The sequence below is a fragment of the Martes martes genome (assembly GCF_963455335.1).
Source record: "Martes martes genome assembly, chromosome: 12".
Taxonomy (NCBI): domain Eukaryota; kingdom Metazoa; phylum Chordata; class Mammalia; order Carnivora; family Mustelidae; genus Martes; species Martes martes.
Window position 1 is genome coordinate 85,019,590 of NC_137900.1, and position 16,777 is coordinate 85,036,366.

Here is a 16,777-nt window from a genome sequence, read left to right on the forward strand (position 1 = left end):
GCTGGTCAGTTAGAACAAGAAAATGACTTGGGACCGCAGCCCATGATGCTCGTCACATCTGGTGCCCCAACGTGCCCCACGGCCTTCCGCGCCCACTATCCTAGTCAGCCAGGAGCTCGGGCATCTGCTCCTTCTGGCGCCATCTCCTGGCCACGCTGTCAGCCCCTGGCTCTCTGCTCTGGGGCATAAGCCCGGCTCCGATGAGGTGTGGGTTTTCCCACCAAGAGCTGCGGGGAGCTTCGTGTGCTGGGCTGCCAGGCCAGCTGAGGCAGCTGGGTCACTGGGTGACTGACAGCCAGCCCTTCTCCCCCTCCCCCCGGAGAAATACACATATTTAACGAGGGCCTACGGGCAGTACTTGGTTGAACAGACTCACGGAACCATTACAACAACTCACGACATGGGTACTATTATCCCCATTCCCCAGATGGGGAAACTGATTTCACTGAGGTTAGTTTATAACAGCTAGATAGTCACAGAGCTGAAACTGAATTCCACAGCTGCCCGATGCTAAAATCTGGGCTTTGCCCTCTCTCCCACATTGCCCTCCAGCGACCACTCAGCATTTGCTTTTTCAGTAGTTACATTTTTGTGGGGGACGGGGCTGTATTTTCTTTTTCTATCTCCATGAATGGGTGTGTGCGCCCCTGCACAATATTCTGACCACACCACTTGAAAGCAAGTTTCAGACGTCCTGGTATGTTGCCCTTAAATGATTCCATGTGCATTTCCTAGGAATAAAGATAACCCCTCACAAACCAGAATATTAACAATTCCACCATCCATAGACTAACATCCCAGTCCATCTTCAAATCTGCCAACTTCCCTACAAATGTCTTTAAAGCTTAAAAAACCCCCACCATAATCCAAGTTAAATTAATACTTTGCCTTTGGTCATGCAGCTTAGTCTCTTTTACAGACAAACTCTTTGCTTTACACGATATAATTCAGGGGACGCCAGGCTTTTCCTTCCCTTGCCTGCTCTCTCCCTCGTTCCCCTGCCGCCTAGGTCAACCCATCCTGGGGATGTGGGCGGGTGTCCCAGTACTCTGCTTTCCTCCCCGCCCTCCCTTTCCTGAGGCATACAGGACTAGACCTTGGGAGTTCATAAAAACATGAACTAAGAGGATCTAAATTCCTATAATACAAAGCTGTTTCTACTTGGACATAAAACCCTTATTTATGGAAAGTGATTTGGAAGTGGTTTTTGGCCACTAATGGAATATTCATTTTTCTTCTTCATATGAACAGAATTAGAAGCGTAGCAACGGAAATAAAACCAAGTAACTGGCTGGACACAGAGCGTGTACTTAAACAATAATCAATCAATTATTAATCAATTTAAAAATCCACATCAATAATAAAACCTTAAGACGTTTACTGCCTGCCAGTTCAGCGCCAGGGCCTGTGGTAGACTTTCCAGAGGCTCATATTCTCACAGGGGAGGACAAGCCTTAAAGAAATAATGACAGGCTGTGGGAGATGCACTGCACGTGCCAAGCTCTTAAGGGTAGCATAAAGACGGGAGCAGCTAGCTCTCCCCAGGGCAGCCTGGGGATTTACAAAAGGGACCTGCTCTGAGGCCAGACAGGTGGACCATGAAGGGCCTTGTGTGCCAAGCCAAGGATGAAGAGGGAATGTTTGGGGGCGGGGAGGAGCAGGAGGTGACAAGGCCACTCGTGGATCCCTTAAGTGGACCCCACAAGGCCAGGTGGGGTGTGTAGTGGGGGGGAAGTTTGGAGGTCAGAGGCCAGTCAGGAGACTGTGGAACTGTCCAGCTGAGTGACAACACAGCTTGAACCACAGCTGTGAGGAAAGCCATGGAGAGGAGAGGACCAAGCAGTGTCCAGGAGGCGGAAGGGAGAGGCAATGAGGTGAGAGTGAGCGCACCTAGGTTTCTGGAGAGATAGCGGTGCCGTCCACTGAGGTGGAGATGGTGGGTGAGGAGACAGTTTGGTGCGGGGGTGTGTATTTCAGATTCGAGGCTTGTGGTCTGAGTGCCTGGGGAACATGGGAACATCTGTTGGAGATGTCAGTGGCTAAACTGAAGGGAATCATGTGTGACTTCCAAGCTCAATGGGGCAGAAGGGGTTTCTCAAGGCACTCGGAGCCAAGGGTGCTGAGAAGGCATTTACTGGCTGGGCGGCTTTTCCAGCCAAGTGTGAGACTGGCACTAAGTGACCCAGCTCATGCTTGTCAAGCCAGAGCTCTCCATGTGCACAGACGAGCAGGCAACCGTATTCCAAGAGCTGTTCCTGGGGGGTGTAGCCAAATCCCTCTGTCCCAGATCTCTGGGAGACATGACAGTGCTTAGTTTGGGCTTCGGTTTAACTGGCTTTTCAAGCTTTATGTTAAAGAGATTTAGAAACCTTGGCTCCACTGGGAGAATGTACATTTTGGAAGCTACCAGCTTGGAGGGCAGGCAGTTACCTCATTTGCAGGATCAATCATTCGGAGGGAACACAGGAAGGGGGCCCTGTGGGTTTACTCTGATGTTCCTGGGGGAGCCCTATCCTCCCACTTCCTGAGGAGGCCTGCCCACCGGCCAGGCACACAGCACTGCCAGCATGTAGGCGGGACCAGAGGCCAGTCACTGGGCTCCCGCGGTCAGTCAGGTGGCCCTGGCCAGGGGTGGGGGGTGGGGGGTGGCCCCCAGAGGCAGAGCTGCTGCTGGTGACGCAGCATCAGTTAGCTACCAGTTCAAGCACATGCCTTCCACGCCTGTCTCCTCGTTTGCACAATGGGTATTGTGCTTTCTTCCTCACCAGCTGGTCAAGACTCAGTGAAACGAGCAGAGATGTGAAAGCACCTAGTGGCCTGTCCACCTTATTAGATGCAGGGAGCGTCTGCCTCTCCTGGAGGTGTTACCTCTGCTCATCTCCCTGAAGAAGGGGTCAAGGCAAGAGGTTCTGGCTGAGGGGTGAGAGCAGGACACTGCTTCTTCATCCTCCACACCTACAGAGAGGAGGGCATGTCCACTCCCCTGCCCAGGAGAGAAAAACACAGGGCAAGGGGGGGGGGCGGTCCTTAGCTTCTCTCCGCACCCCCTTACTCACTCCCGCCAGGGAGAAGAAGAGGGCCTCCCTGAGCATGTTCTGGGCTCCACGTGCCCTCGAGGCTCCCTCCCACCAAGCGGCCACCCCTGCTGGGTGCTGCCTGCAGCCGTCCCCTTCTCCTGTGCGGGGAGAAGTGAAGTTTTAGCAAACCCATCTGGCCTCAGGTCTAAAACAGTATTCTCCTTTCAGCCTTATCAGTAAAAAAAGCTGGCATTTTCCTCTCATTGGACTATCTCCTGGGCCTTATTTCTCAACTATTTCGAACTTGGGAGGGGAAACAAAAAGAGTTACTTAAAGCCTCTCCAAACCTAAACACGTTACAAGGTAGGAACAGACATTCTCAAGTTCTTTGAGATTTCTGAACGCTTTACAGAAGCCGTGCAGGGGCTCACTGAAAATCCGTTTGTTTTGCTCGTCTGGAACCATCAACGGTGATTGCGAGCGCAGCGTGGTGACACATGTGCCTGCTCTAGAAAACAAATGAACTATTCGTGAGTTCAGCTGGTTGACAAAACATTTTTTAATGATAGGGCCCAACTTGGGGCTGTGGAAACTCGGGCCTGGGGAAGAAGGGATGGCCTCTGTGGGGCCCCAAGTGTCCCAGGCTCACCTCAGTTCCGTTCTCACCGCTCTGGGTTGGACTGTGCATTGGCTGGTCTGTCTCCCTCGTTCTGCCCCTTGTAGGTCCCAATACATGGATGGACAGATGCATCATTAAACGGAGGGATGGTCATGGCCTCAGAGGAGGAAGCTGCCATGAGGAAGAGAGACAGAAGAGCACCTTCTCTCCCCCGGCAGAGGCAGCTCTGGCCAGCGCCCCGCACAGCTGCGTCTGAGGGGTCCCACACAGGCCTCCGCTGGCTCCCTGCCACCCCACCCTGTGTCCCCACGAAGGTCCCTGGCTGGCGACACAGAGCACTCCTGGGATGTAATAACCACCTCGACAGTCTCTGTCCCCGCTGGAGAGCTCAGTGCTCTTAAAGAATGAGATCCACCGAAACGCTAACCCAAGGCAAAGTCTTTCTGAGGACAGCGTTGCTGTCTGACTAGTTCAAATTATCTCGCTGGATGCATTGGCTTTCACAGACATCAAACAGCTGAAATCCCTGCTTGGCGAGGGAGCTGGCGTGGGCTCTCTAGCTGGACTGTCCTAGGTTGCTGTACAGGCTACCGTGGCCCGGGCCAGGTCCCTTCGGGTCCCTGGGCTCTAGCTCTGTGTCCCTAAATTGCAGCTAATGGTCCCTTCCTCGAAGGGCTAGGGCAGAGATGACACGCTTCCCCAAAACAGAATGCGTACTGCTGGGCCCCCATGAGTGGTTCAGGCAATGTATGGATTGACACTTAAAAAGATTTTTTTGATAGGCCTTAGGAAAAAAAAAAAACTGGACTAGTCCGTCAGGCCTGTGATCCTGTCAACGTCATTACTTATCCTACGACTAAAGCTGGTACGGATGTCAGGTCTGAGTCTATTTAAAGAAAAACAGCAAGGAAAGGAATAGCACAGATGGTAGGAGGGTGTGGCACAAATTCCTGAAACGGAACTCAAAAGACTGTTCTCTGAGGAGCCTAGGAAGTCCCTAAAACTCATCCCTGCCAGTAGTAGGTGCTCTAGAAACACTGCCGGTTCCGGTCACAGGCTCATCAAACCGGGCGGGCGCCAGGGAAAAGTGCCGAAGGACAACCGAGCATGGGGGCGAAGCCAGCCGGAAAGAGTTAAAAGAAAGGGGTCTGCAGTTTCCCTGGCCCATCCCCCCTGCAGCTAATCTGTCACCTAATGAAGAAGCGGCCGGCACAAGTGAGCGGGGCTGGCAGTTCACTTACAGCAAACTGATTAAGAATGTTCAACCAACAGCAGACTGTAGACCTTTCCAGAGAAAATAAATAGAGTGTAGACTGTATGCAAATGTGTTTGTCACTTTGACAGCACGTCTCAATTAAGGCATCTCGCGGCTGTGGGTAGGCTCTGCTGGCTGCAGCTGTAAGGGAGAGCCCGCTGCATGGCTGATACTTGGGGCTTGACCTTAATCCGCATGCATGCATTAAAAAAAAAATTCCTGCCTTCCTGTATACTTGCATAATGCTGGCAGCCACGTGAGGGAAGTGACAAACGGGGAGAAAAAGCCACTTTCATCCTCTCCAGTTTACAGACCTGTGAAGGCACAGACAGCTCTTATTTCAACAGAGTTTGGGGTGGCTTTTTTAATTGTTTATCCCCCACCCGCGCGCGTGTGTGCATGCGCCCGCGCGCGCGCGCGCGCACACACACACACACACACACACACACACTCTCATTCTGCATTTAGCTGGGAATGACATTAAAGCATCTCTACTTCTTGCTGAAATGGAAAGAAGGTTTTTCTCCATTTCAAATAGGGCCTCCTTTTTTGTGTTTCGAAAATGGAATGTTTAACACCATGAAATCCCTCTCCCCCGCCCCCTCTTTCTCTGTAATGGGCTTCAAACTCCAGCGAGGGGCTCTTTTCATGGGAAGGTTAGTGTGTGCAGGAATGAGGACAAAGGAAAGCAGGAAGCTGGCTCTGGAATGCCATGCTGGTTACAACCGGGGCTGTGCTTGCAGCAAACTCCGCCAGGAAACCGGGGTGCAGATTTCTCCAACAGGGCCTGAGCCCCTCAGAAGGCAGCTGTTCAGGGGTGGAAACACAACACCATCCGAAAGAGAAGCATGGACCAAGGGAGCACTGCCCCGAGAATGCTCCTTTCTCGCACTACTACATTTCAATTTTTAGAACGTCCTTTTTAAGTGTAAAATCCAAAAGAGGGACAAACCTCCCCAAGTTTAAGATGTATCAATGCATTACCTGAAAACACTGATTACAGAGAAGATTCTTATGTATCAACAAACTCACCCCTTAACGTAATAACCCAGAGCAACCATTTCATTAATTCTCTTCATTTCTAAACAGCTCAATGCTGGTACACAGTAGGCACTTGATAAATGTCTGTTAAAAACAGGGCATTTAAAATGTATGATTTTAGATCCTTTATGTGATGAAAAAGCAACGGTATTTAAGATAAAATCATAAAGACGATTTTAATCACGATCCATCTAATAAATGGCTCAAGAATCAAGTGATTTAAAAATAAGGAACCCTACAAATGCTTGTCACAGTCACATCTTGCTGACAGCCATTTTCCACAAACCAAATAATTATGACTTTTGCTCATCAAGAGAGTCAGTTCGAGAGAAATTGGGGACAGTGTACAATCTTTTTCAGCTAAAAACACAACCACGGCTTGGAAATAGATTTAAAAATTCAGTTTCCATACAGAATGCAATGTTTTACTTAAAGGGGAAGAAAAATCAAACAAATAGACAATTTTTCCAATGCTCGGGTCATCAAAAATAGTTGGTGAAAGAATTGGATCTCTCGAAGAGTAGCGCGGGGGTTTGCTCTGAGAAGCACGACTCCCAGTATTGATTTTCAGGAAGTACATTAATAAAGAACTCCTAATTGATTTTTTTTTTAAGACTTCGCTTGTTGCCTTTTATTTGAAGGTGCAAAGAAGGGCCTGGGATGCTAAAGTGTTCTAATGAGATGCTTAGCTAACAGAGGCGCCTTCCACGGAGGGCCTTGGAGTGGGGGAGGCGGCAGCCGCATTTAATGACTTCATTCAAGAGTTGAGCTCGTTTATGACCAGAGCCATGCTGTCTCCTCAAAATTTTTGAAAAATTCCCCTTCGAACCACGTTTGTACCAAATAAACATTCAAAGATGTGCAAAGCTCCATGGAGTGGTTTTGCCAAAGAGAGTGGAAATGAAAAGCCTGTCTCCCACAACACTCCAGCTTCTGCTAAAACAAAACAAAACAAAACAGAACAAAAAAAACGAAAACAAGACCAGTCCAAGGGCGAGGGTACATACCTGTCCGAAGTGGACTGTGATTGGCCTCCGGTCTTCTCGGAGCTTTGTGTCCTTGGCCTCCACCAGTGGGGACGGCACGGTCTTCGGCAGCTGCTCTTCTGCAGTGGGGACACAGCCATTCTCGGTGATGTCCTGCAGGGAGAACCGGTCGGGGTTGGTGCTGGGGTCAAGGCACCTGCCGCAAGCAGGTGCCCCCACTCCAACCCCACAGCTCAGGGGCCTGCCACAGAACACTCCCTCTGGGATGTTCACAGCCTCTCCTCCTGCTGGAGATGGAGGAAGCAGAAGGGTAACTTTGGCTCTTTGACTTTCAAGGACAGGGGAAACCACAATCATACACAGGAAGTTACAAAGACAACATAATAATTCATAATGGCGGGGGGAAAATCTTTCTGACCTACTACCTTACACAGCTATTTCCATTTTTACATATTCACTTTGTCCACATGCAGACATTTAAAAATTACTTGCAATCACAGCTCATGCATAATTTTACATTCTATTTTTTTCTACTATATTATAAGCATCTCCATGGCGCTACAGTCATTTTAATGATAATTTTAATAGATGCATAATATCTCATTGAGTGGATATATAATGATTTAATAAATTATTCTGCTATTATTGGACATTTAGGTTATTCCCTCCCTCCCTCCCTCCCTCTCTTTCTTCCTTCCTTCCTAAACACCATAGTGATAAACATCGCAGTTTTTCTTTCTTTTGGATTATTTCTTTTCTAGAAATCCCTAGGAATGAAATTACTAGGTCAAAAGATATAAACACTTTAAGCCTTTTTATTCATTCTACCAAATTGCTTTCCAATTTACACCAACCACTGACAATGGATGAGTCACCAGTTTCATGGTACTTGTTAGCCTTATCATTTTAAAAATGTATTGCTAATTTAAGAGGTGCAAAATTAGACCTCATTGTTGTTTTAATTTGCATACTTGATTATTTGTGAGCATGGACACTTCCTCCATGCTTGTTTACTGATGACGTTACTGTTTGTGGAAAATGAGCTGTTCGTGCTCCCCGCCTTTTCTAGCCTTAGTTAGTCTCTCTGGCAGAGAATGAGGAGACCCAAGTCTGAGTTCGGATTTTATGACTTGGAGAACATATACTGAATATAATATACTGAAGTTCAGAAATTTACATTTAATTTTGGGCTGCTGTTGAATGAAGTCGATGTATAAAGAAAAGAAAAACCCCAATGTGCAAAAGGCAGGTGATGCTTCTTTTGGTTCTTTGGGATGGGGATGGTGCCCACTTATGCTGTACGGATCACACGTTTTCCCCAAGTTGTGAAAGTTGCCTAGCTCTTCGTTGGAGCAAGGCAGAGAATAAACGCACAAATAAAAACCATTTAAATAATTATTTTTTTTAACCAAGTAAAAATACTCCCAGTCAGAATGAGATAATAAATAAACATTCCAATTCTTTTCATTGCACAAACAAAGACATATTTTGGTCAACAAGACACGGGACTCTAGTACCCATTAAATTTTGCACACAAAAGACTTGACAATGGGTTGCTTTTAACTTAGGCAAATAAAGAGAATGGTGGCAAATGGAGGAGAGTGGTCCCTCCCTGGGTAATAATGTATTAAGGAAGAAACACATGGAACACGTGTGAATCTCTGTCTCCTCGTCTGTAAAATGGGGATAGGGTAGCTGTGAGGACTAAAGGAAACAGAGTGATATAAGTCTGTCTGGAATATTAGGACTCAATAACGTACTAAGTACAACACTTGGTAATAACAGAAGACCTACTAATAAGGTATAAACTTTATTATAATAAACTATAGGGACCTTGTTACATTCAACCCCACACACCCAGCTGCCGCCTCTAGCCCCGCTTGGTAACAACACAGGGAGGTGATGGCCTCTTGGTTTCGCAGGGAGGGCCTTCGGTAAGTGGCCCCCAAGTCTTAGCCTGGCTGAGGCTGCGTGATGAGAGGCTGCCGACAGCCAATTAGAAATGGCTCTTTTAGAAAAGGGGCTGCCCTAAGGTGCTCGGGTCAAGTGGAACAAAGAAGGGGAGGGGCTCCATCTGTGCCAGAAAGTAACAAAGGGCAAAAGGGGCATTCTAGATCCAGGTGGGGTTACTGAGAAGACAGACACAAAGGTTGAGTAAAGCTAAGCAGTTAAAAAAAAAAAAGAAAAGAAAAGAAAAGAAAAAGAAAAAGAAAAAGAAAAAATGAAAAAGAGGGGAAAAGAATCCATTTTAGTTCAGGAAAAATACTGCACATGTGTGTGTGAGTGACTAGCTGAAAAAATATAAAGAAACGGAGCAGTAAAGGTACATGGTGGGAAAATACTGATAGTAACAAAAACTATAAGATGATAGCTCTTTTAAAAAAAATGTATGTGGTGGTTTTGGGAAAGGTGTCTTAGTTTAAGCTTAGAAGGAAACACTGTTTTCTAGATTTGTTTTTGCCATTCACTAACTGATCTTTTCAACCTTTTTTGTACCTATTTCTTTATTTTTACAATGGGAAGACCACCACCTGCTTGGTGAATGTCAAAGCTAAGAAAAAAATGAATTAAGGGAGATGAAACATGAGGGGGCTTGGAGAATGTTACGGTCCTATGCAAACCGAACGTCAGCTCTGCATCCCCTGCAAAACGACAAAGAGCACCATCTAGAAAGAGCTTCCCTGGGCTGTGTTGAGCGCCTACTACCGGCAGGCACTCTTCCAGACCCTTTACCTTCACTATCACACTCAGTTTCCCCAGCAACCACAAGGTAAACAGGATTATCGCTTTTATAGGTGAGGAGACAAGGCTCAAAGAGGGCAACTCACCCAAAGCTACACAGCTAGAAAGTGGAGGAACCAAGAGCTCTGTGATTTCTGGCATTTATACCAGGTACTGAGTTGAGGAGGCACTCAACAGACCATCAGGTTTTCCCCTTCTGTTACACTGGCCCTTGGCCGCCACCCCTCATGCTCTCTTTGCACTTACTTCCTATCCCTAAAGACCGTCAGGTCCTTGGGGTTTGGGTTCTCTGCCCCAGAGTCTTGAATATACAATATACGCTCTCTGATCAATCTCTGTAAATTGAGTTGAACATTTGGAAGGCAAATGTGTCCAATATACAAATGTGCTTGTGCATTGAAAAAACAGTGCTGCACATTAATTTTCTTCAGTTAGAAGATCCCAGAGTGCAAAAGACTTCTTAAAAAGTCCCGTGGCTCGCCCTACCAATTTATTCACTTCTTCACTATTTCCTGTAGCTGGGGAAGGACAACTGCCTCCTCCCAGGGACAGCAGAGTGGGAGGAGCCCTAGTCGAGAAAGAAACAGGGCCAGCTCACATCCTCTGCTGTATCTTTTAGCAGAGATCTCACACACCGTAGAGATTCTTGTGATTAAAGAAACTGTGGGCTCAGAATGAGCTGAGGAGCTGTCAGCAAAGGGTTTGGGAAAACAGGTACCCTCATACCCTTCTAGGGGGAATACAAATTGGCAATTTATATCAAAATCCTAAAAGAGGTGCGTGCCCTTTGGCCCATTAATTACATTCCTAGAAATTTATCCTAATGAAATAATTAAGAATTCCTGCAATGTTTTACTACGAGAATATTTGGCCTAGAAAATAAACTGGACCTAAGTTAAGTATCCAAGAAAGGGACTGATTAATGAATACATGCCCATCAGATAAAATCTTCTGTAGCCACTTAAAACAATGACGTGCAAAAGAAACACTCAGTGGTCCAGGAAATGCTCAGAATACAGTAAGTGAAAATGCAGGTTATAAAACAAGATCATTTTCTTTTTGCTTGTCTGATTTGTTGAACTGTCTCCAATAAACATGCTTTTTGTTTGTAAACAGAAAAAAAAAAAAGACTTTCGAAATGTCATTTTGAAAATGCAAAACCAAGAAGCTGACAGGAGGGGTAAATCTGTTCCTTCTGGAAGGGTCACACAGAAGGAAGAAACTAGACAGAGCTGTGGGTCAGGGACCACCACAGGGTGACAAATCTCTTACCAGGAGCCCTGGGGCCCAACCAGTTCTCATCTCTTGGTAAAGTAAAGGGGTCAGAAACTCATTCAGTTCCTGTCACTTTCCCTAAGAGTTTGCTGGGATCAAAAGTCATGACTGGGGGTGTCTAACCTCCACCTGCCTGTGGAGGAGGCAGGGACAGCGTATAGTACGTCGCTGGAGAGAGTACCTCTGAGAAGTCAGGGGAGGAAGGGGGCTGAGTGGCCTTGGGTAGGAGCTGGGGAAGGCGCGGACCCGGAAGGAGCCAAGGCTATGACTTCATGAGGCAGAGACTCGGATAGAGTTTTCCGAGTCTGGGGGGGGGGTAGAGAGAGCACTGCCTGGTTAAGGAAAGACAAGTCGCTCAGCAGCTGGGGCATCCAAGAAGTCCTCCGGGCTGAGGTGGAGGAAGGTCTGAAAGGTTTTAATCAAGAGAGGGACTCAGTGCTGTGTTCTAGAAAAACTGCTCTGGTGGCCAAGTGCGTGACCAAAAGGGAGGGGATCCCCTGCCAGCCGTCCCTCAGGGTGTGCACACCTGGGGGTCTGGACAGATCGGCTGCTCTGGATGTGGGATAAGAGGAAATGAACAAGATGGAGATTCCTGTTTCATGAGTGGCTCCTAAGTGTTGCTGCTGCTGAAAGCGATTACCTTTTCTAATCCTTATAACAACCCAGTAAAAGTCGATCCTTCCCCTAGTTACATGAGAGAAAAAACCAGGTCGGGAGAGGTCTACTAACTTACTCAAGTTCACAGAGTTACTATCCTACGCAACCCCCACTAAACCCGATTAGGTACCTCAGAAGCCCAAACACACACCGCTGTGCTGGGGGTTCAAAGGCCCCGGGGCGGGGGTGCGTGAGGCAGATCCCCTCACACCTCTGACTCGGGCTGCTGGTCTCCGTTTTCAGATTCATACAGTGCCCTTCTCTCGCAGTCTACTTCACACCACAGCGAATGCAAATTAAAATATGAATATTGATATCAAAACAATATCCAGAGTTGGAATTTCTGTGATTGAGGCTGTAGTGTATTTTAATGTGCTGGAGATAGGGAGCTGACAGTTGCAGGGTAAGGTGTGAAAATGCCTGTTCTACGAGAGTCTACCTAGATCTCCCTGCCCCACTCCCTTCAGTACACTAGGAAATGTGTGTTCAGAGACTCAAGGCTACGCTGACCTAACTGTGAATTTGCTCCTCTCCATCACAAACTTTCACATTGACAGGCTCGACTTAGCTTTCCGGGAGCAAAGATTTAGGAACTTTCAAAAGGGCTGTGAAATGGGCCCATGTGACTCAGTCTGATACTGGAGGAAAAAAGATCATCTTCCAGGGGTTTCCCAATGGACGTAAAAATGAAGCACGTGTGCGGCCACTGTCTTTCAGACAGGCCACTCTGATGCCAGCCCTGCGCGGCACGGCCAGAGAAGGCAAGTCTCTTTGCCAGCCAGGAGCCCAGGCACGTGGCATCCTCCCACACGCCAGGTCCGGCGGGGGGACGCTCTGGAGGAGAGCGCCCCGTCCTCCCTTTAGAAAGCGGCAGCTGGGTAGCTTCTTGGCCGCTTCTTCTTCTTCCTAATTTTGAGCAAGTCAGACTTCAAAGGAGGCCAAGCTACAGAAGAACTTGACCACCTTGCTGCATTTATCCAGAGAAATATGCTATCCATCCTTCTTTTTTTGTTGTTGGGCTGAAGCAGAGCCGGTACGGAATAAAGCCACACTATAGTATCTATTAACAATTATTTGCCAATGGTCACACGGATACCCTGAAAGCTCCTCTCTCAGATGCTTTGAAAATCTGCAGCACAAATGAACAAGGGATGGAAAAGGGGCCCTGCTCAGTCATATTAGAGATGGACCCTCCACACACCGTGGTGACCTCTCCGCAGGTCGGCCCCACATTTTCTATTTGCAATTCAAACCCAAGGCGAGAGCGCAGAGGGCAAGACTGGGTTCTTGATTATATCTGCGAGGTCACCATCACTATGCGGAGGTAGAGGAGGCCAGGTGGCAACCCAGTACATTTGAAAATTGGATCTTTGTTGGGAACTGCCTCGATTTCATAGCAGAAACCAAACTTGAGATGTCTGTATTAGACACATCTGGGGAGCCACACGGATATGTTGCCATGCGAAGGGGAGGGGGCAGAGGGGAGGGGAACAAAAAAGCCAAGGAAATATTTTCTACTGCAGTGAGAGAGGTCAGATGGAGCCAAATCCTAAATTAGCTCAAGAAAGGGAGCAGGAGAGCACGGCTGAAGACCAAGTCCTGTCTGCACTGAACAATGCTAGAGTTTCAATTACAAAATCGCTCTTCCAAGAACAACTGCAAAATATCAAGTCTGTAGAAATCTGTAAGACCGAAGGGGGGAAAAGTGAAAATTGAAAAAGGTGCACTAATAGATCTGTCAACAGTCCGATGGTGACAAGCCACATTTCTATAAAATGCCTTCACCATTCGTGTCACCTGAAATGTACTGACACTTTCTATAGAACGTTACCTCCTGAAGCTATTCTTGAAAAGACTGGCAGGGGGAAGATGAGAAGGGGAGGGGGAAAAAAACCTGCTTCAGATACTATCAAGGAAAGGAAGGGGAGGTGGCGTGGAAAGAGGGTGATCTAGATTGTTTAAGTGAACCTTTGAACGACAACATCAAAAAATGGGGGCTTCGCTGGTTATCTGCAGAAATGTTACGTATCAGAAAGAGGGGATTTTCGTCAGGCCCAAGGCTCCCACGTACCGGGAGGGAGGTGATGGCGTGCCGAGAGCAGATCCAACCAATGGAAAGCATCTGTCCTCAGCCTGAGGAGGGACCCCTTCCTCTACTTAGTTCAAGGACTGTTCTAACACCAGCTGAGCCTACGATCAGGTCGTCAAGGAGGTTTGAAAGTTTGGTGTGAGAACTACCCTCTCCCTGCCACTCTATATTTTATTCAACTCGCTTCCATGAGACTGGGATAGGAGATTAAAAAAAAAAAGTATGGATCAGCCTTAATATCCAAGGAAAGAATTCCACCTGCCAGCTGCTGGCAGGGCACAACTGACCACAGTTAAGGTCTACCTGGATGTCCAGGACAGGATTTTTATTTGGGGACTGGAATCTCAGCTGTTAAAAACTCACTCTCAGCTGAAGCTCGGAATTTAAATGCTTAGTCGGAACAAATTATTTTGCAATTAAAAGAAAGGAATCAATTCCTTGGACCGTTTCAAGTTAATTAGAGGTCCGTTCTGACTTCATAAAATTAAAACTGCTTTCAATTTTTAAAAAAAACACTGCCCAGACAGACAAAGGCCCTTGTTAGAGTTGCACATCTGGGGGGTGTGGGATAATGAAGTACACGCTCCCAACCATCTTTTGGAAAGCAAACACTTGTTTCTGGAGGGCCATATGAAAGGCTGTCATGGTAAGGGCACGGACACTGGAAATGGAGGGGTCTGGAACCTGATCTAGGCTCTACAGTCCCCAGCAGTGTGACCTTGGGCAAGTTTCTTCACCTCTGCACCACAGCCTAGGCTCTCTACATGGGAAATGGGAATCATAACCGCCCAGGGTCGTTCTAAGGCTTCAGTGTGACAGCTCCAGGCCTGGACCATTCTCAGTCAGGGGTTATCGAAGGGTGGCAACTGTGATCAGGACGACATCCATTATCATATAAAAATGCCCTCTGCTGTGTTAACCTCCCTGTACAAGGCCAGACAACCAGGCAGGGGGCTCCTGGCCAGCACGGAGCCTGTAGGATTCCATACCATTTTACTGATGGTCCAAGAAGACAAATCAGAGTCCTCGCCCTATTGCCCAAGAGTCTCAGACCAGAGCCGCTGGGTTCCTCTTGGTCAGGCCAGCACTGTGAGGACAGCCTGCAGCGTCCTCCTGAAACCCACCCCTTTGTGTGTCCTCTGTCTGTGTGGTGGCCATGTGCATGCCCAAACTACGGAGGTCATCTCCCCGGAGATGCTTCTTGGTTTTGGTGACCGGCCGTCCCAGGGCAGAGGTCAGTGGTGGGAAGCAGACTGGCCCGGATGGGGAGGCCGAGCCAATTTCCAGAGAGCCCTGTGAGCCTCGGGCCCGGTGGGGTGGGCAGGGGGCAGACTGACGGTGCTTAACTCTGAACTTGCTTGCCTTTGTGGGTTTAAGCCAGGCTTAATGTTATTTGAAGACAGTTTTTTGTCTGTGAATATTTATAACAGTGTGAAAACTCCCGGACAGCTGGTAATGCATTTTGAAGTGTGCTAACAACACTGTGTCAAACAGCCCTCTATTGATCACATCATACTTTTTTGTGGCCACGCATTTCATACACGGTGCTTATACATTTTGAATAAGAACTTCAAGTACCTTTTGCTTCAAGCGGTTTTTCACCTCTTTTATTCCCATTTTTGCATGATCTTTTGCCTGCATGAAAAATTAATTTAAGTTAAGATTCCCTCTCTGTTTCCAGCAGGGACTATGCTTGATTTCAATCCGTCTCGAATCACCTTCTCTGATTACTAGAAAAAAGAAGGAAAAAAATGGGATCATCAAGTCGAAAACATAATAGCTACGAAAACAAATACAATGTTAAGAGGTTAAAAAAAAAAAAACAAAAAACCTTAAAGAGGCGACAGAGATTTTATTTGCTGCATTTTGATGGCACTGAGTTTTTTTTTTCCCCTCCCTCCTTCCGAAGGCCTTCTTCTGCTCTCTATAATTATTTATCTTAGCAGCCTGGTGACAGCTCCCAGCAAGTGTAGATGAAACAGCAGCTTTAAGAATCTGAATATCTATTACATTTCACCGGGCCGGGGCCTCAGGACCAATTTTCTGCCTGGGCTGACTGGCCTGAGCAGACACATCACTGGGTTCCCCCGGTGCCATTTCTTTCAATCTCATTTCGGCACACACCCTGGCTTTTATTTTCTGTCATTTTAGACCTGTGTGGTTCTGTTGGCAGCCACCCGCCTGGTTAAAATAACTACAATTTAAGCACAGAAAGGACTAACAAAATTAAAAATGGAAATAAAACAAAACCACCCCAGTGAAGTGGCTCACAGTCAATTTAGCAAGCAAGAGAAACCATGAGAAAAAAAAAAAAATACTTGAGGCTTGTAAGGGATGGAACATCAGATCGGGAGCTGACGTGTTCTCCTATTTTCTCTCTGCTGTGGGCATGAGTCTCACAAACAATGCACATCCTACAGGGCAGTGGTGAGAGAGACGAGGAAGGAATTGGGGACAACGGTCAGGGAGTGTGTCCCACCATGAACGCTCTTCAGTAACTGGCAAAGGAGCAGCTTCGTTCGGACGGGACGGTGGGGATCCCCGTAGGAAAGGTTTTACCAGAACGCCCGGTCGGCCACGCCTGCGGGTCTCAGGGACACACGCGTGGAGGAGCCAGCATCCGAACCCCCGGGTCTGCACTCTACTAAAAGCTAAAACCAGTGACTTCCCATTTCTTGATTGCAGCAACTGGGAGTGGAAACCGTTTAACACAAAAAACGTCACTGACCTGGTCACCAGGTAATCAACACTACGTAATTCTAAGAGCCTTGGAAGCTCTGGGAAACCGCACAGCGGCCCCTGAATCCTTTCTGCGGTACAGGGTCAGGTAGGCTGGAGAGCTTCCTCATGCCGAGGGACCCATCTGTCGGGGTCCTGGGACCGAGACCAGTACTCACAAATTTATAGACCGTCTTCATGGCCGGGTTCGCTTTCGTTTTCACAGTATTCAGAATTGCTCCGCTTCCTTTCTGTAATAGAAACGTCAATTAGCGACTGGGACTCAAGACAGAGTGGGCCAACACCAACAAAAAACCTCTTCTCTCTGAACAAGTTAAGCAACATTCCAAGAGCGTGTAATTTAATTAGAGAAACAGG

At 47.5% G+C, this 16,777-nt stretch overlaps 1 protein-coding gene across 1 annotated transcript in view; it reads right to left on the minus strand.

Moving 5' to 3' along the window:
• Positions 1 to 16,777, minus strand: part of DENND1A (DENN domain containing 1A) — a 494,905-nt gene that overhangs the window by 44,035 nt on the left and 434,093 nt on the right. Inside the window, exons 17-19 of the mRNA XM_080819425.1 lie at positions 16,579 to 16,650; positions 15,260 to 15,316; positions 6,940 to 7,071 (exon numbers count right to left, since the gene is read on the minus strand). Of these exons, the coding sequence (XP_080675551.1) occupies positions 6,940 to 7,071; positions 15,260 to 15,316; positions 16,579 to 16,650 (261 nt within the window). The remainder of the gene's footprint in view (positions 1 to 6,939; positions 7,072 to 15,259; positions 15,317 to 16,578; positions 16,651 to 16,777) is intronic.